General features: G+C 41.2%; 1 protein-coding gene across 1 annotated transcript in view; it reads right to left on the bottom strand.

The window, feature by feature from the left end:
* PIGN (phosphatidylinositol glycan anchor biosynthesis class N) overlaps positions 1–27,957 on the bottom strand; it is a 100,697-nt gene that overhangs the window by 16,715 nt on the left and 56,025 nt on the right. Inside the window, exons 14-21 of the mRNA XM_009900824.2 lie at positions 25,886–26,022; positions 24,225–24,324; positions 24,002–24,094; positions 22,599–22,690; positions 18,833–18,944; positions 10,938–11,046; positions 4,310–4,412; positions 1,569–1,671 (exon numbers count right to left, since the gene is read on the bottom strand). Coding sequence (XP_009899126.2) covers positions 1,569–1,671; positions 4,310–4,412; positions 10,938–11,046; positions 18,833–18,944; positions 22,599–22,690; positions 24,002–24,094; positions 24,225–24,324; positions 25,886–26,022 — 849 coding nt within the window. The remainder of the gene's footprint in view (positions 1–1,568; positions 1,672–4,309; positions 4,413–10,937; positions 11,047–18,832; positions 18,945–22,598; positions 22,691–24,001; positions 24,095–24,224; positions 24,325–25,885; positions 26,023–27,957) is intronic.

The raw sequence follows: 27,957 nt of genomic DNA, 5'->3' as shown, positions 1-27,957 counted from the left end.
CATTCTAGAGATGATTTCTATAGGCTAAAAATGGGAAGCAGGGGTAAGCATTATTGTCACAGAACCACAGGATCACCAAGGTTGGAAGAGACCTCAAAGATCATCAAGTCCAACCTGTCACCACAGACCCCATGACTAGACCATGGCACCAAGTGCCACATCCAATCCCCTCTTGAACACCTCCAGGGACGGTGACTCCACCACCTCCCTGGGCAGCACATTCCAGTGGCAAACGACTCGCTCAGTGAAGAACTTTTTCCTCACCTGAAACCAAAATTCAAATAATATACAGGGAGTGACAAGAGAAAACTTAATTATATCTCACCTTTGTTCTTTGAGTTTGAATTTCATTAAGAAAAGTGTTCATCATTGTTTAATACTGCTTTAATGGAATTTTATTTTAAAACAAACAGAAAATCATATCAAGATCAGACAGGCAAGCATCTCAGAGGCCTTATCATAGAATCAATAAGGTTGGAAAAGACCTCAGAGATCATCAAGTCCAACCTGTCACCCTTATTACAAGACACAAACGGTAGAGTGTGTTCTAGAGCACAAGAGAAAATACATCCCACAAGACAACACTGCTGTGCTAGAAGCCTTCAGCTGCAATCCTGGCCTCACTAAATGTACATTTTTACACTCGGATTCCTTCTCTGTCACTGTAAACAATGGTTTAGCCTGCTTCCCCAACACAAAACTGAGAGGAAAAGTAACACACAAAACTCAGGGTTGAGATAGAGATAAGAGATTAATATAACATGACATATCATAATCACAATGCTAATAATCTAATTGATCTAATAATACAATGCATGATTAATTGGCCTGTTTGCAGAAGAAACACGGTGAAATACACAGGAAAAGAACAGCGTAAAGCAGAAAACCAAAACCAATGCTACTCAACTCAGACCCTTCCCTCCACCATGCCTGCAGAAAAGAGCCAACACCCAAGAATCCAGAAGCAGCAACCGGAACAGGAAGCCTCCTGCGTTGCAATAAATCTGAACTTCAAGTCCCATAATATTTTGCTCCAGTAAGCACTTCCATTCTTTGAAGCTGGCATGACTGCAGCAAGGTATGACAGGTTCAACTCAATCCATGACGGTCACTTAAGGTGCTAAAAACCATGCTCACATGGAAGATGTTCATTATATGTAGCATAAATAAAAAGTAACTTCAATTTTCATTTCTGAATCACAAAACCAGTATGCCAGGTGCACTTTGGTAACTGCTTTGCCTTTTGAGTTCCCTTTCGGCCCCTAACATTCTTTGATTCTGTGACAAACAGGTTTTTTACAGCCTACAGAATATACCATTAAGTCAAACATTTTCTGCATTCCTAGAAATGGCCCTGAGGTGGATTATTTGCAGTAATTTAAGTCATATCTCTGTCTTAGAAGGTCCCATTTCTGTTTAATGAAACTGAAAAGTATTGTTCTAAGAATACCAGTTTGAATAATTATTATATCCTTAAAAGAAAAACAAACAAAAGCCCCAAACAAACAACAGCAAAAACCAAAGCCAAGCTGAAAATTAAACAGCTCATGGCTACCCAGAGCTGTTACCTTTGGTTTGAGGGAAAGGCCATAGTGCTGCAGTGCTTCTTGCTCCATATTTATCCACACAAACATCACACCAGACAGCACCAGTGGAAACAGAGCTTCATACCTGCAAAGTAACATCAGAAACACAGTTAAGAGCAGTCCCTAATGACTATTTAACATCAAATACTGACATGTTTCTTTTCTTTTGCCTTCATGCAAATGATATATCAAAGATATTGTAGCATTTCCCCTCTTCTGTACTCATTTCTGAGGTGTCCCCACAGTTAGTTGGTTGAAGCTTAAAGCCATACAGGAATTTCCCTGAAGTGAAATGCTCTCTTCTTTGCTATCTATCAATGCATTGAAACAGCAGCATCAACTCACCCTCTAATTAATCATTAAGTTCGCTGGAGCACCTCTCCTATGAGGACAGATTGAGGGAGTTGGGGCTGTTCAGTCTGGAGAAGAGAAGGCTCTGAGGAGACCTTATTGTGGCCTTCCAGTATTGGATGGGGGCCTACAAGAAGGCTGGGGAGGGATGTTTTAGGGTGTCAGGTAATGATAGGACTGGGAGGAATGGAACAAAACTAGAAATGGGTAGATTAAGATAGGATGTTAGGAAGAAGTTCTTCCCCCATGAGGGTGGTGAGACACTGGAACAGGTTGCCCAGGGAGGTGGTAGAAGCCTTATCCCTGGAGGCTTTTAAGGCCAGGCTGAATGTGGCTGTGAACAACCTGATGTGGTGCGGGGTTGGAACTAGATGATCCTTGAGGTCCCTTCCAATTCTATGATTCTAGCTACACTACCAATCTCAGAAGATTATTTGGCTCACACAACACTGAAACATAGCAAATTATGAGTGAATTTACATGAGAGATTAAAACTCCCAGATAATTTAAGGGTGTAGGCGGTAATTGGAGAGTATTATTTTCTCCTTGCTCTTGACATCTCAGCTGCACTACATGATGCTTCTCAGTTGTTTTCCTTTTTTCCTCTCAGGATGAAAGTGCAATAATGACAATGACTGTGACACTAATACTGACAAGATTCTAGTTTTTTTCCTTTAATGTTTTTCAAACACTTGTCAAAATATAAGAAACCCATTGCATTTATTCTTGGTGTTGTTTCTTTCGGGCCACGCCACTAGTGTAGCTACAATGCAGTTTCAAACTGGAACACAAAATCTTGAACATGTATTTCTGCTTTATTTATCAGAATGACAAGCAGCTAAACATGAAGACAGCAACAGCTGGGTTGTCAGTAACAGATGTGTATCACAGTATCACCAAGGTTGGAAGATCAAATATCATCAAGTCCAACCTGTCACCACAGACCTCATGACTAGACCATGGCACCAAGTGCCACGTCCAATCCCCTCTTGAACACCTCCAGGGACAGTGACTCCACCACCTCCCTGGGCAGCACATTCCAATGGTTAACAACTCAGTGAAGAACTTTCTCCTCACCTTGAGCCTAAAGTGCCTACAGTCCTCACTATGATCCATACCTGCCTACAAATTCAATGTTTTTAATTGAGTCAGTGAAGACTGGTTGTATGCAATCGTGCTCTGATCTGGCTTCAATACTTCCATTTCACTACAGCTAGAAAGGTGGTGAATTAGCTAGGTATTGCACTGGGTTATCATTACATGGTGCAACAGAGCACTGAGGAGAGAGCCACTGGATACTTTCGGCACAGAGTGCCTTGTTTTCACTGTGATTGGTTGATCAGGGGTTCTGGTTTGATGATGATGATGATGATGATGATGATTAGTTGTTTCTTTGGAAAGAAATGTTCAAAATTTGTTAGTCTAATTGAACACTGGAGGGAAAGCAGACAGCTGTCAACTGTCAATTTAAGGGCCAAAATACAAAGGGAGGTTAGCAGCCTGAGAGAACAGCATTCATGCTTTATCCAGAAGGCAGGACAGGCTAAGAAGGTTGAGAGTTAAGAGTGTGCATGCAGACAAGAGTAAGATTAGGATAAAAAGAGAAGTGGGCGGAAGAGGAGTCAGGAGAGTTAGTTATTTATTTATTAAAGTGAGCTGCTTTATCTAAAATGAGAGTATCCACAAGAGGCATCTGTTGTAAATGTCTGTGGCGAGATAATTTTATTCCACTTAATTTTCCAGAGTAACTATATGCAGAGGATAAGTGGGAGGGGAATTGCAACGGATGGTTCCTATACTGCCTATTAATTATGCTCTCACAAGCTACTGTGTTGGGAAAAAAAAAGTTGGCTGACACTATGTTTTCTTCATTTACAAGCTCTGAGGAGCTGTCTTTTGTCCAAAAAGAGACAAGCTCTACTCTTTACATGGACTAGCTTTCCCCTAAAACAAATATTTACTTCCATGAAAATGTCTCTGAAAAAAGGTTTTTCCTCATTCTAGGGCTACCTGTTGTGTGTCATTTAAGCCAGAACTAGACACCAGGGCTGAGCAGCTAGGAGAAAAGAGATTTCCTTTTGTTTGTGAGCAGGAAAGAGGTAAACTAAAATTGTTTGAATATATTTCCTTCTATTAACTGTTTGGTCTAGCTGAAAGGAATGTCACCAAAACAGTGTTTATAGTACAAGGAGAACATGGAAGTTCCCCTGAAATTTTGTTTAGGAAACTAAAGCAAAGACATAAATTGGGAGGCTACAGCTGAAAGCACATGTGACATCCTTAACAGAAATGCTTGTGAGATTCTGCAGTTTCACATTTAGCCCTTGATTTTCATATGTAAGATCAATCCAAATGCAGTAAGAATGAAGTACCCTGTGCTGAGGAGCAGGTAGGTGGACATCAGGGAGAGCGATATGCTGAAGAGTCGCTGAAAGAGAAACGTGGGACTCAGTAATGGCAACAGCAGGGAAGAAACTGCAATGAAAAACAGATCCATCAATCACTACATGCAAAACATTTCGTTCTTGGTAACAAGATAACATTCTTCAAGTTGTGACACTATGTACAGAAATTCAGTACTGGTCATATAAGCTTTTCTATTTCTGTAAGTTACTTTTGCCAAAGAAAACCCAGTGTTTGAAATGCTTAATATGTATTAAAAGTAATTTTAGTTCCCTATCATTGTACTTTTCTGATGTTTTATGTCACAGCCTTTATAATTCCTCACAAGCTGATGTTAATAAGTCCTTAAGTTAATGCAGAAGCACTACCTCAAATCCTAGTCAAACTTGACTGTTTAATACACCTGATACACCTGAAGGCCATGCAGCCATTCAGCAAGTCTTGGACAGACTGGAGAGCTGGGCAAAGAGGAACTTAGTGAGGTTCAACAAGGATAAGTGCAGAGTCCTGCACCTGGGAAGGAATAATAAACTGCACAGGTTAGGAGGTGATCTGCTAGAGGGTAGCCCTGTAGAGAAGGTCCTGGGAGTCCTGGTGGACAAGTTGCCCATGGGACAGCAATGTGCCCTTGGGGCCAAGAGGGCTAATGGTATCCTGGGGTGCATTAAGAAGAGTGTGTCCAGCACATTGAGGGAGGTTCTCCTCCCCCTCTACTCTGCCCTAGTGAGACCACACCTGGAATACTGTGTCCAGTTCTGGGCTACCCAGTTCAAGAGTGACAGGGAGCTACTTGAGAGAGTTCAACAGAAGACTACAAGAATCAAGGATGATGAAGGGACTAGAGCACTGCCTTATTAGGAAAGGCTGAGAGACCTGGGGGCCTTTTAGTCTGGAGAGAAGACTGAGAAGGGATCTAATAAAGGTATATAAATATCTGAGGGCTGGGTGTCAAGTTTTAAACCAGGAATATTTAAGGTACCACAGGGGACCTATCTGTCGTGATTCATGTACCTTGCCTTCAACTTGTAATGCATTTCTCTAATGCAGGCATGGGATCTTAAGAGTTGCATGTTGCTCCTTAGTGCAGTCCCTTGCTCAGCTGCCCAGTCAACCCTGGTTACAAAGTTTGTGCTGCTTCTAAAATGACTCTTCCTGACAGGAAATTTCTGCAGGTGAGGACAGGGCTGAACAGCTTGAAGTAGGGTAAGGAAAATTGGGAAGATAGGAAATAGGCTACTGGATGAGTGAGTAAAGAGGAAGAAAAGCAGAAGAAAAGTGATCAGTGCTTGAAGCAAGGAAAGCACTCAGTGATTTAATCCCTAAACCTGATTTTTTTTTAAGATGAAAATTGGATGTGTTTATAAAGAAGTGCACTAACAAAATAACACCAGTGTGATTATTCATTGTGGTATTGTGCCCTCAAATTACTGAATCATTCAAAGAGTGCACCAACAGTAAGTCATAATTAATAATCACTCTATTAAGGAACAGAAATAAAAGTAGAATATATGGGAAGTGCTTGCTTGTGCACAGTATACTTTAGAATCATAGAATCATATAAGGTTGGAAAAGACCTCAGAGATCATTAAGTCCAATCTGTCACCCAACACCTCGCGACTAACTAAATCATGTCTTCAAGTGCATTGGCTTAGTATTTATAGTGAGCATTATAACAAAACTAAGGCTGTTCCTAAAACCTGTGGGTCAGTAGGTTTCATTTCCAGGGCACTGCTACAATTACAGAATAAGTGACTTTATTTCAAGGATGCTCCAGCCTTTCAGTACCAATTGTGGCTTTCTATACCTAAAGAAGGCCTAATGCAAGGAGGAACTCCAGGGACCACACTGCAAGTCAGTGTCTGGAAAGAAATTCAGGGTGGCAGCTGGCCTCTGTGAATGACACTCAGCACATCAGATGTGTATTGCTCTCCAAGTACAATCACAGATTAGAAGAGATAAGTGGTTGGTAGGTGGTAATTAGCCTTTCAGTTCTATCTCTGGTGTGGCACTTCAGATGATGGTGATGATGATGAACAACATCAAAAGACCTGCAGTTTTCTGGCTGACCTACACAAATCTCTGTACGTGTCCACCATACACTGTTGTGACACCAAATGCCTCAAAATTTGGCAAGTTGCTGTGACAGACTTCCACTGATTAGAACTTTAAAATATAATACACATTCATCTAAAAATAACTGCTAGCTTGAAGATGGTTCTGAAGAACATGGGAAGCAGCTAAATTAACTGTGTGTGTTATTACATACTATGCACGAACCATACGGTGCAACAGCTAAAGCCAGCTGCTCATGAGCCTGCAGGAACACACCCATCATTAATTAATTTGCTTGGTTCTCCAAAAAAACACAGTCTTTCTTTAAAACAAATAAATAAATAATTTGGGCCTACATTGTAGGCCTAAATGCTGGCTGTGGCTGTGCTAGTGACAGGGCATTTCTCCCCAACAGGAGTATCGAGGACATATTTTTTTGATGCCTTAGCTTTTTACCTGCTTAGTTCTGTGTTCAATTATGTAGAGCAACTTTAGCAAGTACATAAAGCTCTTACCTTGTATATCATATTCACTTGAAATGATTACTTCCAGTTTGAAAGACTGCTAAAATATTCAATACTACTGTGGCTACAAGCAGACTTTTGGGGTATACACAGTTTGCTTCCTTGCTAGTTTTATTTTTATCATAGAAACATCACCTACAGCAAAGAATTTCTACTATACATTTTCCTCATAATTCTAGACCTCTCTGACTGCCAAAATCATCTCTTAGATGAAAAATGTTTTTTCTCTCACCCTTTCATAGGAAAGATAACCTCTACCCTCAGTTCCTGCTTCAATAAGCCAAGCAGGACATCAGTGATTTAATTGACTTTATAGCTGCAAGGAAATCATCCACACAGAGATCCTTAATTAGCTTAGCAGGCAATGAAGAGTTAGGAAAGCATCATGGAAAAGGAAAATGCTCAAAAGAAAACTACAGTACAAAGACAGCATTGCTCACATACACTTTGATCACCATCAGTTCTATTAATTTTGAATCCATTTGCTCAGACAGAAGCAGGATTGCTGAAACTGACAAGCTCTGCTTAAAATAAAACAATGTCACCACTACAGTAATGTAGAAAACATCCAGCTACTTGCTGGATAATATAGACTATATGCCATAATATAGATAAAATATTCTTTAGGCATTAGGGAGTTGCAAGGGACCTGGGAAGATCATTGAGTCCAACCCCGCCGCCAAAGCAGGACCATAGATTCTAGCACAGGTCACATAGGAACACATCCAAAGGGGTCTTGAAAGTCTCTGGACAAGGAGACTCCACAACCTGTCTGGGAAACCTGTTCCAGTGCCCTGTGACCCTCCCAGTGAAGTTCCTCCTCATATTGAGGTGGAACCTCCTGTGCTGTAGTTTATATCCATTACCCCTTGTCCTATCACAGGGTCAACTGAGAAGAGGCTGTGTCCCCTTCCTCTTGAGACCCAGCCCTCAGATATTTATAAACATTAAATCCCCTCTTAGTCTTCTCTTCTCCAAACTATAAAGCCCTAGGTCTCTCAGCCTCTCCTCACAGGGAAGTGCTCCAGTCCCTTCATCAGCCTTGTAGCCCTCCATTGTACTCTCTCAAGTAGATCCCTGTGCCTCTTGAACTGGGGAGCCCAAAACTGGACGCAATATTCCAGGTGTGATCTCACTAGGGCAGAGTAGAGAGGGAGGAGAATCCCCCTTGATCTGCTGGACATATCTGGGAGAAGTCTCATTGTCACTAGCCCCTGCTCATGGAGGGGTTGTCAACTTCCCTGATGCCTGCTGGAAATACAAAACAGCAGAGAGGGAGCAGTTCCAGAGGTTCTTAATATGTGCCAGCAGCGTGCTCTTGTGGCCAAGAAAGCCAGTGCCATTCTGGGGTGGATTAGAAGGGGTGTGGTTAGTAGGTCGAGAGAGGTTCTCCTCCCCCTCTATTCTGCCCTGGAGAAGTCTCATCTGAACATTATGTCCAGTTCTGGGCCCCTCAGTTCAAGAGGGACAGGGAGCTACTAGAGAGAGTCCAGCACAGAGCCATAAAGATGATGAAAGGAGTGGAACACCTTCCTTATGAGAAGAGACTGAGGGAGCTGGGGCTCTTTAGCTTGGAGAGGAGGAGACTAAGGAGTGTCCTCATTAATATTTACAAATATGTAAAGGGTGAGTGCCAAGAGGATGGAGCCAGGCTCTTCTTGGTGATGCCCAATGACAGGACAAGGGGCAATGGCTGGAAAGCAAGGCATAGGAAGTTCCATGGAAACAGGAGGAAGAATTATTTCACTGTGAGAGTGACGGAACACTGGAACAGGCTGCCCACAGAGGTTGTGGAGTCTCCCTCTCTGGAAATATTCAAGACCCATGTGGATGCATTCCTGTGTGATCTGGTATAGGTGATTGTGTGCTGGGAGGAGGGGGTTGGACTGGATGATCTCAAGGACTGTTCCAGCCCCTAACATTCTGTGATAACGATCTGACACAGCTGATGATGGAGCCAGCTAGGGAAGGTGCCCTGCTGGACCTGCTGTTCATGAACAGAGAAGGACTTGTGGGTTATGTAAGGGTTGGGAGCTGTCTTGAGTACAAACATCACAAAACCATAAGAGTTTCTAATTGCTGGAGAACAGGGTGGGTCAGCAGAACTGCCACCCTTGACTCCCAGCAGGCAGACTTTGGCCTGGATTGGAGACTGGTTGACAAAGTCCCTTGAGAGGCAGTCCTGAAAGGTCAAAGAGTCCAGGAAGGCTGGACACTGTTCAAGAAACAGTGCAAGAGCACAAAAAGGCAGCAAAGATGGTGAAAGGTCTAGAGAACAAGTCTTATGAGGAGCGGCTGAGGGAACTGGGACTGTAGAGGAGAAGAGGAACCTGAGGAGAAACATCATTACTCTCCACAACCATCTAAAAGGGAGTTGTAGAGAGATGGAGCTCATGCCCTGGAGGTGTTTAAAAAAAGGCATATACAAGGGACTTCATGACATGGTTTAGTGGACATGGTGCTGGGTTGATTGTTGGGTTTGATGATCTTAGAATCATTAAGGTTGGAAGGAGCTTCTATGATTGTCCAATTGTTCCATTAAGGTTTTTTTAATTTCTCATGCTGACTTTTAGGAAAGAGCTGCTGTTGAACTTTAGAATAGAATAGAATAGAATAGAATAGAATAGAATAGAATAGAATAGAATAGAATAGAATAGAATAGAATAGAATAGAATAGAATAGAATAGAATAAACAAGGTTGGAAGAGACCTTCCAGATCATCATGTCCAACCTGTCATCCAACACTACCCAATCAACTAAACCATGGAACCAAGCATCCTGTCAAGCCTCACCCTGAACACCCCCAACGACGGCGACCCCACCACCTCCTCAGGCAGCCCATTCCAATGGGCAATCACTCTCTCTGTGTAAAACTTCCTCCTAACCTCCAGCCTAAACCTCCCCTGACGCAGCCTGAGACTGTGCCCTCTTGTTCTGGTACTGGTTGCCCGGGAGAAGAGACCAACCTCCGCCTCACTACAACCCCCCTTCAGGTAGTTGTAGAGAGCAATAAGGTCACCCCTGAGTCTCCTCTCCAGACTAAGAGCTCCCTCAATCTCTTCTCATAGGGCTTGTGCTCCAAGCCCCTCACCAACCTTGTTGCCCTTTTCTGGACATGCTCCAGCAAGTCAACCTCCTTCCTAAACTGAGGGGCCCAGAACTGGACACAGTACTCGAGGTGCGGCCTAACCAGTGCAGTGTACAGGGGCAGAATGACCTCCCTGCATGGCTTATGTTTAATTCTAGAACAAATCCCACAATCCAGATCACTTAGCAATAAAAAATGCTTAACATTTTATAATGTAACTCTAGAGACATTATTTTAGAGCTGAAATATGAGTGGAATTGTTTCACTGTATTCCTTACCCCAGTGATAATTCCATTTGCTCTGTTTAATCATTCCAAGGTTTTAAATTTTAGAGTGGTGAAAAACCCCTAGACTGGCAAATTACTTGTTTCTTTAATAATTAGGTTGTAGCAGATAAAAGACATACATATAAACCATAGCATCATTAGTTCACACCTATTTTACCAGGCAGCTCTGAAAAGATGTTACCTATCCCAAGGGTCTCTGTCATTACCTGCAACTTCAAGTTTCTTTTGAAACAAAACCCTGCAATAACCTTTCCTCACTTCCCTATGCTTAACTGCATTGCTTGCATAATATCTCAGTTCACACTCATCTGGAGCCCAGTGAAACAAAAAGAGAATTTATACCATAATATCCCTGGAAAAAGTCTTTAACATATTATGAATATTTAAAACAAAAGATAAAGCTACTTCAAAACAAAAGTTGTTTGCACTTTATTACAAATATACAATGGAGTAATATTTTAGAAGAGTTCTTAACATTCCTCAAAACACCTCTCTCAAGGAAGAACAGTGAACACAAAGAAGAACTAGTCAAATAAAGGAAGATGTGCAAAAGTAAGACATTAATAAAACATTGTCACTGCACCCCACCCAATCCCAAACCCCACAAAGTATCAGCATACAAGCGTGGGAGGGAGGATAGTCTTACCTAGAGTCATCCAGCTAATGATTTGATTCAATAAAGGCAACCCTTGTTTGTTCTTAAGACTCTCATGGGTACTGCTCACAACGTATGTTGAAAGTGCAATACTCAACATCTGGAAGGAAGAAATCAGACATAATTAACGTATGGATCTCTGCCAAACCACACCACATATATAAATCTACTTTGGAGTTGCTTAAACAGCTCATCTCAATCAACATGACAACACAAAGTCTGCTATGTAGTAGATATGTAGTGCTAAGTGCATATGTAGATATGCAGTGCTAAGTGTTGCCAGCTTTATACAATTTATGTTTTTTAGAATACATAGAATACATAGAATAAACCAGGTTGGAAGAGACCTTCAAGATCATCACATCCAACCCATCAACCAATCCAACACCACCCAAACAACTAACCCACGGCACCAAGCACCCCATCAAGTCTTCTCCTGAAAACCTCCAGTGATGGCGACTCCACCACCTCCCCAGGCAGCCCATTCCAATGTGCAATCACTCTTTCTGTATAGAACTTTTTCCTAACATCCAGCCTGAACCTCCCCTGGCGCAGCCTGAGACTGTGTCCTCTTGTTCTGGTACTGGCCGCCTGGGAGAAGAGACCAACATCCATCTGTCTACAACCTCCCTTCAGGTAGTTGTAGAGAGTAATAAGGTCACCCCTGAGTCTTCTCTTCTCCAGGCTAAGCAACCCCAGCTCCCTCAGCCTCTCCTCGTAGGGCTTATGTTCCAAACCCCTCACCAACTTTGTTGCTCTTCTCTGGACTCGTTCCAGCAAGTCAACCTCCTTCCTAAACTGAGGGGCCCAGAACTGGACACAGTACTCAAGGTGTGGCCTAACCAGTGCAGTGTACAGGGGCAGAATGACCTCCCTGCTCCTGCTGGCCACACTGTTCCTGATGCAGGCCAGGATGCCATTGGCCCTCTTAGCTGCCTGGGCACACTGCAGGCTCATGTTCAGTCTACTGTCAACCAGCACCCCCAGGTCCCTCTCAGCCTGACTGCTCTCCAGCCACTCTGACCCCAGCCTGTAGCTCTGCATGGGGTTGCTGTGGCCAATGTGCAGAACCCGGCACTTGGATGTGTTCAATCTCATGCCGTTGGACTCTGCCCATCTGTCCAGCCTTTTGAGGTCCCTCTGCAGAGCCTCTCTACCCTCCAGCAGATTTTAGAAAGGATTTGGGTTGATCCTTGTGGTCCCTTCCAACCCAGACTGATCTAGTTGTGAGGTCTGTTGGAACAGGTTGGACTTGATGATCCTTGGGGTCTCTTCCAACCTTAGTTACTGTGATACTGTGATACTGTTTGTTGTTTTAAATTGTTTGTGCTGGGTTTCTTTTCTTTTTTATACAACAAGTGTCTGGGTCAGTGAGTTCACATGGTGAGATTTCTGTCAAGAGTAACTCCTTTTAAAAATCCATGTAAACCACAGAAAACATATGCACCCAGGTTTTTTTAGGGAGCACTTGTCCTCAAAAAGCAACCATAAAGGACTAGCAAAACCTCTGGCTTTGCTGCAGGATTGTGTTCAGGGTGAAGGGGAAGGCTAGTTAAGGTGAGAGTTTTACACGGGCAGCACAGCTCATGTAAGAGACAGCAGGAGAAGAGCAGGTTGGAGGGAGGTATTCAGAGATGGAAAGCAGCTGCATTCTTAGCAGATTGTTCAATTAAATTGTCTGAAACACCTCAAGCAAAGCCACTGCCTTGGAGAAGCAGTGAAGCTGAAGAGGTTTGGTGATTTTTTTCCTTGATTAAGTCAAGAGACACCATTCAGTCATCAAGTAGGTGCAAGAAACCTTAGGAAAATTACCCCATGAGTCAGTTATGTTTGAAAGTGACAATTATCCAAGAAAATGCTTGAGCCAAGTTTTCAATTACTGCTATTTATTCACAACTCCACTAAAAGGTAAATCAAGCATGCAGGGTACTTTGCAAACACGTGCTCTAAAACTGCATTACAAGACATAATTGCTGTTGTGGATTTTCAGTGCAAAGCAGCTACACAGTGCTCACATCCATCAGTTTTTACCATATGAATAGCTACCATTCCTCTGTGAGACAAAGATACCTAGTGGAACCTGCTTAGAGGATACATTTAGTCAGCATCCTTTTTTTGCTTCACTTTCACAGGTGTGCAGCATCTGCTGCTTCTATTTAATTTCAGGTCACGAGAATATGTAACGTGTATTTCTGTGTGACATCAATAAGGTAGTTCAAAGCAGTAAGCCTTCAAAAGGCCAGGGAATTGGCTCCTTTAGAACTCCAGTGTTTATTTGGGATGCTTTTGCTGTATTCAGGGCAGATCTCACCCCTTTGATATATCTTTTCAACTTCTTCTAGCATCATGAGCTCTGGTAATTCCTCTGATATCTCCTAGCCACTGGTGAAGTTGTTTGCACTCACTTTGTGTCGTGCCCAGAATCTATCTTGTGCCTTGGAAGACTTGTGATGAGCTAGGCACATTAGTAAACCTAACTTACTAGTGACCAGGGAAGGGCTCAGTATCCGCTTTCAAGATTCATGTGTTCAGAGTTTAAGTAATGTTCAAACTGCTTTCTGATTTCATCAACATCTTTAGGACTGTGGAAGAGTGCAGAAGCAACTTGGAGATAGAAATTGTAGTCTCCAGCTTAAGAACCTGTCTTCTTTCCACCTTCACAACCTTCTTCAACAACTGGCATCTGAGAAACTCTCATGCATAGGTCACAGCTGGAGAGAAGAGAGCAAGGGTGACATCCGCAGTCCCTATACCTCTTGGCCAGCAGCTCTGGCTGGAAGCTTTCCCAAACATCTAACACAATAACAACCCATGCAGAGAATGGTAGGAGAACCAGCATGATCATCTAGATGCTATACAAGGCTGGTTGAAAACACTGCTCTTGTCCCCTAGTTTCATCAAATATGGCATCAAACTGTTTATTTATCTTCTAATTTAGAAGAGAAAATCAACTGACCACCTTGGACCTATATGAAGTTCAAAAGCCTTCTAGGGACAATAACTTAGCCCAGCATTATCAGCCAGTGGAAACAGCAGTGCTTTTGGCTGAGCAGTAAAACTGGACTTCACCTATGAAAATGATGACAGAGAATTGGTGATCTCTCCATCAAAACACTTAAGCTGTACAGTAAGCACTCCAATCCAGCAGTCTAGCTGATGAATTTTAAGTAACTCCTGTTTTTACTATTTCTGAAAGCTGCAATGTCTTCTCAAAGAACACAGAATCATAGAATCATTTGGGTCAGAAAAGACCTTTAAGATCACAGAGACCAATCTTTAACCTAACATTTGCCAAGTGCAGTATTAAACAATGCTCCTAAGGGCCATGTCTGTATGTCTTTTGAATACCTCCAGGGATGGTGACTCAATCAGTTTGTTGTGGAACCTGTTCCAATGCTTGGCAACCCTTCTGGTGAAGAAATTTTTCATAACATCCAATTGACCTCCACCACTTGGCACAACTTGAGGCCATGTCATAGATTCATAGAATGGTTTAGGTTGGAAGGGACATGAAAGATCATCTAGTTCCAACCCCCCAGCCATGGGCAGGGACACCTTCCACTAGACCAGGTTGCTCAAGGCCTTGAACACCTCCAGGGAGGGGGCATCCACAACCTCCCTGGCCAATCTGTTCTAGTGTCTCAGCACCCTCACTGTAAATTTCCTTTCATCCTCTCATTCCTCTCACTTGTTACTTGGGAAAAGAGACTGACACCCACCTCACTAGAAGACAGAAGTAGCATTAACCAAAAGACAATTCTCTCCTTGTCCTAGCAAACAAAACTCAGGGAAAAAAAGGTCCTTTAATGATAACAAGAGAGAACATGAGAAACTCTTAGCAATTCTCAGAAACTGTGTGTAATCACTATTTTCTGCTTCAAGCAAAAGGTGACATGTAGAAAAACTTCAAAACAGGTCTAAACATAACTAAGTTTTTGTAACAGAAATGCAAATGGAACCATAGGAAATTACTCCTGCTTGCATTTTTACTTTTCTTTACAGACTTTTGCTGAAAACTCTTTTTGATCATGCTGTTAGATTGTCTGGAACTTCTTTGTTTCTTTAAGGCTAAAATCCATGTTGGAAACCGACACTGTAGGTAGAAAAAATCGTGAATAAAGGAGTAGTCTGTAAATGGCCTCCCAAATCCATGCAGGTATGTAGCTCATATTCATGTGCTATGGTGCATGCTTTCTCCCTTCTGTACAGAAATCAACACAAACAGGGCTGGATTGGAGGGATTTGGCTTTTCTGCAAACTGGCAAGTCTTCTTTTGCCTACTCTGATGGTCTCTGTCAACTCAGTTTTCTTTTTCTTTTAATGTAATGGGACAAGCTTTGTTCCTTACAAGGCACGATAGCTTCGCTACAGACTAATTCCCACGTGGAAAAGGAAGCTCTCTTGGACAAGAAGGAAGAAAGTTGTATCACAGTATCACCAAGGTTGGAAGAGACCTCGAAGATCATCAAGTCCAACCTGTCACCACAGACCTCATGACTAGACCATGGCACCAAGTGCCACATCCAATCCTCTCTTGAATACCTCCAGGGTCGGTGACTCCACCACCTCCCTGGGCAGCACATTCCAATGATGAATGACTCGCTCAGTGAAGAACTTTCTCCTCACCTCCAGCCTAAACTTCCCCTGGTGCAGCTTGAGACTGTGTCCCCTTGTTCTGGTGCTGATTGCTAGAGAGAAGAGACCAACCCCTTCCTGGCTACAACCACCTTTCAGGTAGTTGTAGAGAGCAATGAGGTCTCCCCTGAGCCTCCTCTTCTCCAGGCTAAACAACCCCAGCTCCTTCAGCCTCTCCTCACAGGGCTGTGCTCAAGGCCTCTCCCCAGCCTCATTGCCCTTCTCTGGACACCTTCAAGTGTCTCAATGTCCTTCCTAAACTGAGGGGTCTTCAGAAGAGAAAAACAAAACAAAACATGATAAGCATAACACAAAGCTTACACTACCCTGACTCTGAGTGAAATAGGAAGAGAACTAAAAATGGAAGTAGCTTTATTCAGATGCAACTTAAAAAAAAACTTAGGAAGAACAACTCAGGCAAGTAAGAACTACTTGATCCTTGGGGAAGTATTAGTTATTTTTTTGTATGAAAATACATCTCATCCCAAACTGGCAGGTGCAGAAAACTGAGGTGAGGTGAAATGAAAAATTTAAAAGAGGGTTCTTGAACATTAAAATAAATAAACAATTATGAGCTACTGATCAAAGAAATCTGGCCAGATCAGTGGGCTTTTTGCTAAAGGAACAAAAAAATACTCTAGAAGCACCAGCTCTTGCTTCTCCCTTGGGTAATTTAAAGGCTTTTAGCCAATGCTGAACCTATGAAAGATGTTAGCAGTGCCTAAGGGAATCCCCGAGACAAACCATAAAGAGTATCAGGCAGAGACACTGTATTTTCCCTTCCACTTCAGTTGATACTTGAAAGAAAATGCCACATGAAGAAGAAAAGATGTGTAGCAAATTAATCTTTTAATTCTCCAAAATGAATAAACATCAAGAAATCAATCTTAGTTTTTTGTCTAGGAAAAACATTACCAGAGAGGAAAGCGAAACCATCAGTGACTGCTTCCAAATACCACACATGGGAGAGCTCAAAAAGCTCCTTTTAAGAAACCCCTCATCAGATGCAAAGCAGGAACAAGAAATTCAGTGTCATAATCACTGTCATTGTGAAACAACATGTTTCATCTGGCTAGGGGATTCGTCTCACCCTTAGAACTGCCTGGGAGTCATAAATCAAAACCCATGTTCAAAATGCTCCAAACATGCATTTATGAGGATTACTCCCCTCCACTGTCCTCACTGAGAACCCCAACTCTAAAGAACAAAGGAATTCCATTGCCTAGAAATACTAGTCTTCTGACAAACATTTTCCTTTCACATTTCTCTGTGTTTTAAAGTCATTAAGTGCAACCTAACCTCAAAACAAGTTATTTATTTTGAACAAGGTAATGATTCTGTTATGTTCCTCTACCCCCTGGAAGTCTGGATAATCTCTTCCTCCAATCCTTCTCTTACCCAGACTATGAATGTTAGATTCCACGTTTTCCATTCCAAATAAGATTTTGGAATACAAATCCAATAGAGGCTAGTAATGAGATGTCACTGTTGCAAAATATCCTCTCATGTAAGGAGAAACTTGTGGAGTTTTGCAATCTTCTCGAAGGCTGGGAGAGAAACAAAGACATTTCTCCCTGAATAAGCAGGCAGAACATTTTCATCTAATTATCTCAGGGCTCTGTGAGTGAATTTCTTGATTCTCTAAACTTGGCTCAAGAATAGTCTGGCATTACTTTCTGACTACACATCTATTTCATCAGCAGCAGCTTCTCCACAGTCAGACTGCATGAAATGCTGCAGAAGTTGTCTGGTGAGTTGACACTGACCCACTGCCAAATGTCTACCCAGCTGTTCTCTCCTCCATCCAGTATCACTTATTTTCAGCAATTCCAGTCAGAAACCTAGTGCTGAGTATATACACTGAAAATACCTGTTCTAAATGTTTTAGGAAAGAAACTGATGCCTCTTTTCCACAGTTAATCTGCCTATGTTAAGAGAAACCACCAACATATTATACATGTGTGCATCCTCAGTTAAAGGCATTTACAGAATCACAGAATGAACCAGGTTGGAAAAGACCTTCGAGATGATCAAGTCCAACCTGTGACCCAACACCATCTAATAACCAAACCATGGCACTGAGTGCCTCATCCAGTCTTCTTTTAAACGCTCCCAGGGACGGTGACTCCACCAGCTCCCCAGGCAGCCCATTCCAATGTGCAATCTCTCTTTCTGTGAAGAATTTCTTTCTAAGATCAAGCCTAAACTTCCCCTAGTGCAGCTTGAGACTGTGTCCTCTTGTTCTGTCACTGGTTGCCTGGGAGAAGAGACCGACCTCCACCTGGCTACAACCTCCTTTCAGGTAGTTGTAGAGAGCAAGAAGGTCTCCCCTGAGCCTCCTCTTCTCCAGGCTAAACAACCCCAACTCCCTCAGCTGCTCCTCATAGAGCCTGTGCTTCAGACCCCTCACCAGCCTTGTTGCCCTTCTATGGGCACGTTTGAGCGTCTCAACATCTTTCTTAAATTGTGGGGCCCAGAACTGGACACAGTACTCAAGATTAAATCATTCATTATTCTTCCCCCTCCCCCTTGTAACTGATTTAACCTCCATACTTAAACACTGATATAATGAATGCATTGCTTAGCTCAATAAGAAAGTCCATCAGTTAAGTTATAACAAATAAAGGTGGTCCTGAAATAAAACCATTATCTTGGAATAAGTTGTGGGTGGTTGTTTTTTGGTTTGTTACCATTATCTTGGAATAAGTTGTAGGTTGTTGCTTTTTGTTTTCTTTTTCAAAAGACAGCAGACATGCAGGGTATTATTTGACTTTTGAAGGCTCTCTAGAACTTAATTATCACTTACTATTAAAAGATGTACCTATTTCATGAAGCTGTAAAGAAGAAAATACCATCTTTCACCTGGAAGAAGATTTAACCAACAGAAGAACAGCTCACTTTCAGTCTCACACTGATATTCAACAGCCAGAGGGTGGAAAGAACCCCTTGTACCGCATCAAGCCTGTCCTTAGTGTGCATGATCAGTTCTTGCAAAGGTCAGTGGAAGTTAGGTACACAGACTGGAGATAGGACAAACTCTTAGCTTTTGGGAACACACCATTATGATACTTAAAAATGTGCATTACCACGAGCACATGGTCCTCTTGACACAGTCAAGGGGAAAACTTTTAGGAGCAACCATTTTTTCCTGAAAATTGTGGCATTGGTAGGAACATGCTGTTAGAAAGTATGTAAAAACTCACAGACAAAAACTCTTTAACGTTCAGAGTGACTGAAAAGTAGCAACTGACCTGGTAAAAATGTAGCTTCAGATCTTTGTTATTCCTGTACTTATTTTCACTTCCACAAAGAGAGGCCAGTGAGAAGCAAGAGATCAAAAGAGTCAGTAAACCAGCTGCTGTTCTGTAAAAACAAACAAGAGAATAATAAAATCCCAGGAAATATCATCAAAAGGTTCAGGAGATTTTCACAGTAGTGTTCTTCACTAAGATGAAATAATTCATTACACTATCAAGAGTTAATATGTTAAGGGAACTTCAACATACAGCTTTAGAAAACCAAAATCCAGTCTGGAATCAAGTGTGACTTAGGTTTGAGTTTGGGTTTTGTTTTGGTTTTGGTAGTGGTTGGTTGGGTTTTTTTAGGTCTTGGGGTTTTAGTCTGACAGGGGTCTGAGGAAGTGCTGAGGGGTTTTGTAGGTTGATTTGGTTAATTTGGGGGTTTTGTTGTTTAGGTTTTTATCATTTGGTTGAGTTTTCTTGTGTGTGTGTGTGCATGTGTGTGGGATTTTCTGGTTTTGTTTGATTGATTGATACAAACTTTTCCATCTGCAGAAACAGTCACGCTCTTTTCATGGCAGTGGCAAAATACTTCCATCTTGGCTATGTCTGATCTGTCACCTGTTATTTTTAGGCACTTTTGAATACCTCCAAATAATATTTTTAATAAAACAGTAATAGTGATCAGTGACCTGGAGAGTTAGTGCATCGAAAGAAGTGTGGCAGGTCAGGAGAGGTGGGTGATTGTGCCACTCTACTCTGTTTCGGTGAGACCTCACCTTGAGTACTGTGTCCAGCTGTGTGGCCCCTAACACAAGAAAGACCTGCTGGAGGGGGTCCAGAAGAGGGCAGCCAAGATGATCAGAGGGCTGGAGGACCTCTCCTGTGAAGACAGGCTGAAAGAATTAGAGCTTTTCAGCCTGGAGAGGAGAAGACTCCAGAGAGACCTTATAGCTACATATCAATAGCCAAAGGGCTGTTTAGAAGGGCTTGCAGTGACAGGATGAGGGGCAATGGTTTGAAAATGGAGAAAGGTAGATTTAGTTTGGACATAAGGAAGAAGTTCTTTACAATGTGTGTGGTAAAATATGGGAACAGGTTGCCCAGAGATGTGGTTGAGGCCCTGTCTCTGGAGACATTAAAAATCTAACTTGATGTGGCCCTGGGCAATCTGATCTAGGTGGAGGTGTCCCTGCTGACTGCAGGGCAGTTGGACAAGATGACCTTTGAGGGTCCCTTCCAATCCCATGCAATCTGTGAATCTTTTTCAAGGTTTGTCAGGTTTGTCATCTCACAGTGTAGTTCCACCACTATTACTATCAAACAACTCAGCTTTGTCTAAAAGCAATAGCAAGACTAACAGGAAGATTGTCACTCATCACGTTAACACAGGAAAAGAAAATCTGGTAATTATGATGCTGTTCCAAAATAACGGGCAGTCACCAGAAGTTCAATACTAATACCAATTGTCTTCCTTCAGTTATCAAGTAATTGCAGAAGTGGTGAAAGCAACAGAAGTATTTGTATGCCTTTCTCTGCCATGCCTTGTTGCCTTTCTCTGGACATGTTCAAGTATTTCAATGTCCTTCTTAAATTGAGCAGCCCAGAACTGGACACAGTACTCAAGGTGTGGCTTAACCAGTGGCCTCCAGCCTTCATGTCACTGATTACAGTCCTCTGAAGCTGACAGTTTAGCTTGCTTCTAGTCCACCTCATTGTCCACTGATCTAGCTGGTACATCAATGGTTGGTCTATTAAGATGTAATGGGAGACATTACCAAAATCTTTTGTTAAATGTCAAAATAAACACCATTCACTGCTCTACCCTGGCCAGTTCCCTCAGCTCTCTTGGGTGCATCCCAACAATGCCCATAGATGCATGCCTGTCCAATTGGTTTCAGTGTTCACTAACCTGATCCTCTTTCACTAAAGTTATGTCTTCCTTGCTCCAGACTTGCCCCCATGTCTCAGCAGTCTGAAGGCTGGGGTTCCTGATGGCCAATCTTATCAGTAAAGATGGGGACAAAAGAAGACCTCACACGTTTCAACGTCCTTTATCATCAGGTCACCATCCCAGTCTGCAGCATGGACACATTTTCCCTTAACTTCCTTTTGCTGCTGTACACTGTCTCATTGCACTTCACATCCCACACCAGATTCAACTCCAGGAGAGCTTTGGCTTTCCTAACCTATCCTGCATATCCAGACAGCATCTCTACTTCTCTACTTTCCTCCTAGGTCACTTGACCCTGCTTTCTCCTCTTGTATGCTTCATATTTGTGACTGAGTCAGGAGCTCCCTGTTCATACCATAGAGGTTTTATTAATGTATTGAAGAAGCCCTGAACACAGTGCCACTGCTTAAGAACAGATTTAATAAATGCACTTTCCTTCTCACTGGCACACTAATTTCTCTTTCTTGTATCTTCTCTCCCAGCATCTCCTTAACTTCACTATCCTGAAGTGTCACATGTACATGTATTTTTAATTGCTGCTTCAAGCCTTTTCAGCTGCAGAACTCCCTTGGCAAGATTCAGACAGGTGCAAACTATTTCAGAAGTAAAATGTTTCATTAGAAGAATAAATAGGATGACATACAGCCTGGGTAAGGTGAATGTAAAGAAGTGCCACGGAGAAAGATCTGAAGGTAATTTAATTCCATTTTAATTTCTAAGCTGTGCTCAAATGTTCTAAAGAATAAAATCCCCTCAGTTTGGATCAGCAGAAATACATACATGTGTATATACAGTTGAGAGGTGGTAATAAAGCCAAAGCAAATCTGTGAGTGTTTCTAACCTACCCAGGCATCAAAACTAAGAAGAGTTTTCAACAGATGGATTTAAATCACAGTGAAAATACAATGTATCAACAATTTGGAAATGTCTGGGCTCATCAGTCTATCTGAAATTATTTATTACTGCTCAAATCCCATATTCTACTCAGTATCAGGCACCCTGGCTCTGATGGGGCACAGCATATCTTCTGCCAGTCATGGCAGTGTAGGTCTCCCTCTGCAGTGACTACAGTGATACCACAAGTTGAACACCTTCAGGCCAGCCACTTTGATTGCATCCAGATATCAGAGAATGCTTGTATGATGGAAGACTATCTGACAAGAGGAGAGGGACAGATGACAAAGATGCAACAGAAAAAGGAAACACAAGATAATGCAAAGAGCACATGGATGAGGCAAAAGAATCAAGTCTATTCTTGTTCACATTAAATAACTGAGGTCTCTGTTATTCATGCTATTTAAATTCTCAGTTTCAGTATTTGTCTCAGTCAACTTTCAGTAATACGATTTACAGACTCACAGATTGCACTGGGTTAGGAAGGGACTGTTGAAAGTCATCTTGCCCAACTCCCCTACACTGAGCAGGGACATCTCCAATTAGATCAGGCTGCCCAGGGCCACATTGAGTCTGATCTTGAATGTCTCCAGGGACAGGGCCTCAACCACATCCCTGGCAACCTGTTCCAATATTTTACCATTCTCACTGTAAAGAACTTCTTCCTTATGTCTAACCTAAATCTACCTTGCTCCAGTTTAAAACAACTGTCCCTCATCCTATCACTACAAACTCTTCTTCTTCCCCAGCCTTACTATGGGTCCCCTTGAGATACTGAAATGTAGCCCTAAGGTCTTCCTGGAGCCTTCTCTTATCAAGGCTGTATTCCTCACATATACCCCAAGTCAGCCTAAATTTTGAAACATCAAAGTGGGAAATAAAAAGTTTTACAAACAATAAAAGGTTTTAAGAACAACATAAGATTCTTACACCAGAGAAATGTTTGGTTCTCTTCCTACAACAGGCATTAAGGGAAATACTGCCAGGAGCACACAAAGAAGAATCCAGACCAATACTGTTCTCTGAAAGAAGAAAAACAAATGGGATTTTTATTTTTGAGGTCATATGGAGAGGTGATTGTCTGATAGAAAAAAATACTTCAGTGAACTACTAACAGCTACTAGTATCTCCCACAGGCAACCCCCCTCTGCATCTATCTAAAGTCAAATTCACTAGAAAAAAGGGCACAGGGTCACTGGTATTACAGCACTTCAATTGAATACAGGAAAGAATCTCATTTACACAGCTGTCAGAATCCTATCAAAGACAATGTGAATTAAAGCTAAGCCTACACTTAAAAGCACTTTCTCAAAGTGTGGCCTTCACACACATTGCACTTGCCAGAACGCTAATGAGTAACCTTATGGAAGAAAGGAATAAAACTCATCCATCAGGATTTTACAGCAGCTAATGCTTTAATCTCTAGAAATATAATAACATTTTTTCAGTCTTAAAATCTGAATGCACTTGACTTGACCACCATAATTGTCTAAGTAGTTCTCTAAATTCTTTGCTAAGAGGAAAAAACACAAACTAACCCAGCTATCTTACTCTAAATAAGGACAGTAAGAGCTCTAGCACTTAACTTTTTTAAGCTCAAATCAGATTCAAGTTCCTGAAAGGAAGGATGCTACAAACCATCTTCTGTATATACCCAGCTTTAAGAACAGCCACTTAAATACAATTGAACTTGTAGATAAACAAACAGAAGCTTCCATCTTAACAGTTCTTACAGAGCATGACTTAGCAATTTGACTAAATTTTTTGTTTTAATTAATACAGTAATTTTAGTCCAGAACTTTATGGTTTAGCTATCCTGTGAAATGAGAGATATCTGAATAAACTAATGGAAGAAATGCCTCATATTAAAAGTTGTGGCACTTCACCTGGGAAAACCAGTACAGAAATCTGCCTCTGAGGAATGATGTGTGCCAGCTGATTGCAGACAACAATGAATTGACAAACATGTTTCAAGTTACTTTCTTTTTTTTCCCCCCTAATAAATGATTCTATTACTTCAATAGTGGCACTAGCACCATATCAATAGAGTGTGTGTATTTAATATGATTTTAAGTCAAGCATTTTTTAGTTATCATTAACAACACAAAACTGATAACTAACTCAGAGTTACCCTGAAATTCTTAGGTAGTCTTATTATTTATCTTGTACAAGAGATGTATCCAGATATATTAAAGCTCCCTTGCCTTACTACATGCTGCATAAGCCGGAGATCAGAATAAGAGCACAGCTAAATAAAAATCTAAAGCAGCATTCCAAATGCAATCAATTGTTAGCCATTTAAAATGCTCCTTTGAAACAAAGCAGTTCAGTACCTTTGCTTGAACCCACAGCTGAGTGATCACTGGCCAGCCAGCAAAGACCACAAGACCAATACTAAGTGTAGAGCGGTAAAAAAAGCTGAAGACCTATTAATATAAAAGAAGTAATTCATCAGAAGTCTGAAAACCAAACACATTAATAAAACTTACAGCTCCTCAGAGAGGTTGAATACTAGCAACAAGATAGGCTATAGATACATATGAGTAAAATACTTACAAGAATTTCAATTCCGAGCGTACACACAAAGAGGAATCCTACAGACTGACTGATAGGAAGTGACAGGAGATTTGTGGCAAGGCCTTGAATAACAGGAAGTCTGTTCAAAAGGATGGAACAAGACAGGAATTATTTTTAAAGCCCAGAAATACTACAGGATTTGATCACTGAAGGGTGGGAAGGAGGTCAGAGCACAAGAAATGTGTCAGGTATTGCTGATTCTGCCTGCCATTTAGAAACAGAGTGGGTGACGGCTTGAGGTTCCTTCTGCCTAGTTTTACTTGATATAAAATCTACAATAAAACCCTCCAGCTTTCCCCCTCCTATTTCTAGCACATCTTTGCCAATATTTGGATTATTCATTATCCAAGTAGACTCTGAGTTTATGAACGTTTTTGGTTGTTCTGTGCTCAGTGTCTGTCATAACTGATAATACATTCAGACTTTAGAGAGAGAAAAAAAAATTCCCCAGTTAGCTTCTCCAGTGTTTTATGGGGCAGCTCATTATCTAACTGCAGTTGGTCTCATTTTCTCTGAATAATACCAAGTTGGTATCTACAGAATTGCCAGTGGATTAGGTTAGTAATAGAAATCAGACAGTAACAACTGGGTTTGGATTTGCAGTAAAAGGAGACCCAAACAAGCCAAGCTTGTTTTAATATCACAACACTCAACTTGACTAGTACATATTCTCCAGAAGCAGCATACTTGACAATTTGCAGGATCAGACTATTTCAAAATTACCAAAGAAAGGGAACATCCTAGCCCATTTTACAAAAGAACTGTAGGCATCCTTTTGCTGCAGTTACAACAGTACCAAAAACACTTCATCTTGCAAAAAGACTCATTTTTTGCTAATAGAAAAATGTATCTTCTAGAATTGGCAGATGAATTAATCACTTTGGAATCTACTCAAATATGTCAGTGTTGTGGGTTTAAGACTGGATGTCTTGACCATAGAGAAAACTTATCCAGAAGTACCAGAGAAGTACAAGGAAGAGGTGGACACAGGAAAAGTGTCCTCTTTGTTATTTCATCCCATCATGCCTGCATCTTCCCTATACAAATGAACATTACTGTCTGTCCTGCCCTTTTCTCTCTCTGCTCACAAAGTGTTCTAGACTGTTATCTCTCTGGTATTCTGGGGGAATTGTGGCTTTCTGCAGCTTTGGCCATGTAGCAAATTTTATGCTACACAATTCGGGCCTAGGTTGCAGGGGGCAGCAGGGAAGCGTGGGGGGAAGCAGAGGGGCATGTGGCAGTGCATTGAGGACTGGGGTTTGACCTCGTTGGGGGGAAGGTTTTGGTGTTGACCTAGTGAGGTTTTAAAAAAAGCCCAGGTTGGAGAGAACTGGGCTGAGGCTGAACAGGAATTTGTGTATTTTGTATTTCTGTATATAGTTGTGAATAGTATTTCCATTTAAACTTTCCAATTCTGTGGAGCATTTTTATTTCCTCCTTTGGGGAGGGGTAAAATAGCTTTCTGTCCACTCAAACCAAGACAGTCATAAGTCTGGAATGACTCAGGAAGCATTTCGAGAAGTTTAATACAATTATATCCAACTGTTTCCTCTCAAACATATGTCAGAAGGTTGTCAACAAAAGGGAGGCACAGACCTGGTTCTATAAAACAGTCTTCCAAAAGGGTATTTTTTACTTACTCTTTCACAACTGCATACCATACTGGTACCGGCAAGAGACAGTATATGTAGTATGTCCAAGGAGATGTTTGAATCAACAGGAAAAAAGCTATCATCATTCCAACAAAGGCAAAACAGTAGAAGAGAAGAGTAGATTTCTGAAAAACAAATGGTTAGACAAGGATTCCTGAAAACAAGCAATGAAATGTTTTAAACTGCACACTATTTTCCAGTTGTTAGTTACACAGTAAAGCAAATGGCATTTTAACACAGTTGCCTCGTGTCTATGGACAGAACTCTGGATGCTGCTTCCAGCCAGATGAAAAAAAAATAGCACACAACAGTAGGACTTGAAGATCTAATTCTAAATACATCTCTATATAAGGTCCTGCACTAAAAACTGCACATACAAGGCACACTGGTACGATCTGGTAGCCCAATGTATGTAGTGTTACTTATGTTCAGTGGGTACTTTATGTCAATTGAAAGTCAAAGATGTTGAAGATCTTGGGAAAAAAACCCAAAACTCTATTAAATTTAGATTCTAAAACCAGACTTGGAGCTTAACCTTTTTAGTTCAATGTCATAGCATTACAATCAAAACATTTAATGGAAATTCCATTAGCATATGTTTCCTCCTTCTGCTTGAGACATTTCTAAGAGAACTGATTGAGTTAAAATGTTAAGTATTAAATCCTAGCAGAAAAAAACCTCAACACTTCAGAATCTAGGGACAGCACCTGAAGGAGGCTTGTGAGCAACCTTTCACAGAAGAGATAAGCTTCCTCAAAGAACCTACAATTTCAGAATACAACAGAGGACTAGAGTTGCATGGCATCAAAAGGTTGCTAGCATAGCTAAAACTGTTATTGTATTTAATCCTACAACACCAGCTTTGGGGTTTTCTTAAAAAAATAATAATGAAGATATGGGATTAGAACTCTCTCCCTACCACACAGGCAAAGAAATATGTTCTTGGACTGAGAGAGCTGGAAGGAAGAATAGCAAAGAGAACGTGTTTCAAATGGGTGATCTCAGACAAGTAGGCTTGTCCTTAACTCCCATGTAGCAGCAATCACTCTGCATCTCTTTTTCACCTGGCCATCAAATCACTCTTCCTTATTTAGGGACATTCAGTTATCAGAAGAATTACTGGTAAGGGAAGGTTATGCACAAGTTTTAGATAAATAGTTTTATGTTTATGTTCTGCAATTTGACAGAGCAAAGGCAGCTTTGGTGACTGAGCAGCCTTTAGTGTATTGTGTGGGCAATGACTGAAGGCACTGTTCAGTTTCACAGTTTCTTTGAATGAGTTATGTAGACAGATATGCAAGTATATAAAATATGCTGAGAAAAATCATTCAATTAGTAGTTCACATGGAGGGGTTAACATTTTTCTGGTCCTCCACCCTCTCCCCCCATAACGGGAATACAACTGTCTTGATCCAAATCTAAACTGACAGCAAATGCAAGTTCTACATGATTTTTAAAATAGAATTTCTGCTAAGATATGCCATTAAAGTAAGAAAAAATGTCATACAGAGAGCTGACCTATTGCAATTTTGTTTCACTTGTTTTTAATCTCACTGACATATAGAATGGATATGTCTAGATACGATATGCACACATATATAACTTACTGAGTACATGCATACAATCAACATTTCATTCCATGTAGAGACATAAATATCATCCAGTCCCTACAGTTTGCCATGCATTGAAAATGGAAACCAGATTTGCATTTTCTGTGGGTGTTTCAAAATAGATTAAAAGGTTAGACTTCTTGTGCAGCAAAACAACACATGAAAACAAAAAAGTTTTTTTTTCATGTGCAGCATAAGAAGGCAAAAACTTTTAAAGATCATAAATATACATTATGCAGTTTCATTATTCAGAGGCTCCTTTCACATTTCATAAGGCTGTGCTTTGCAGAAAACTGTTTCTTAATGGTAGATTAGTTCCTCAGCAACATTTTTAAAGTAGCTCAAATATTAGCTATAAAACAAACAACTTTCATATATGAAGCATTAGTCTCACACTCTGATTCCCTAAGTATTTAGGAACACCAGAAAGAGGTTTCTACAGAAAAAATG

This window comes from Dryobates pubescens, chromosome 9, assembly GCF_014839835.1.
Source record: "Dryobates pubescens isolate bDryPub1 chromosome 9, bDryPub1.pri, whole genome shotgun sequence".
NCBI lineage: Eukaryota > Metazoa > Chordata > Aves > Piciformes > Picidae > Dryobates > Dryobates pubescens.
This window is presented reverse-complemented; position numbering and strand designations above follow the sequence as displayed.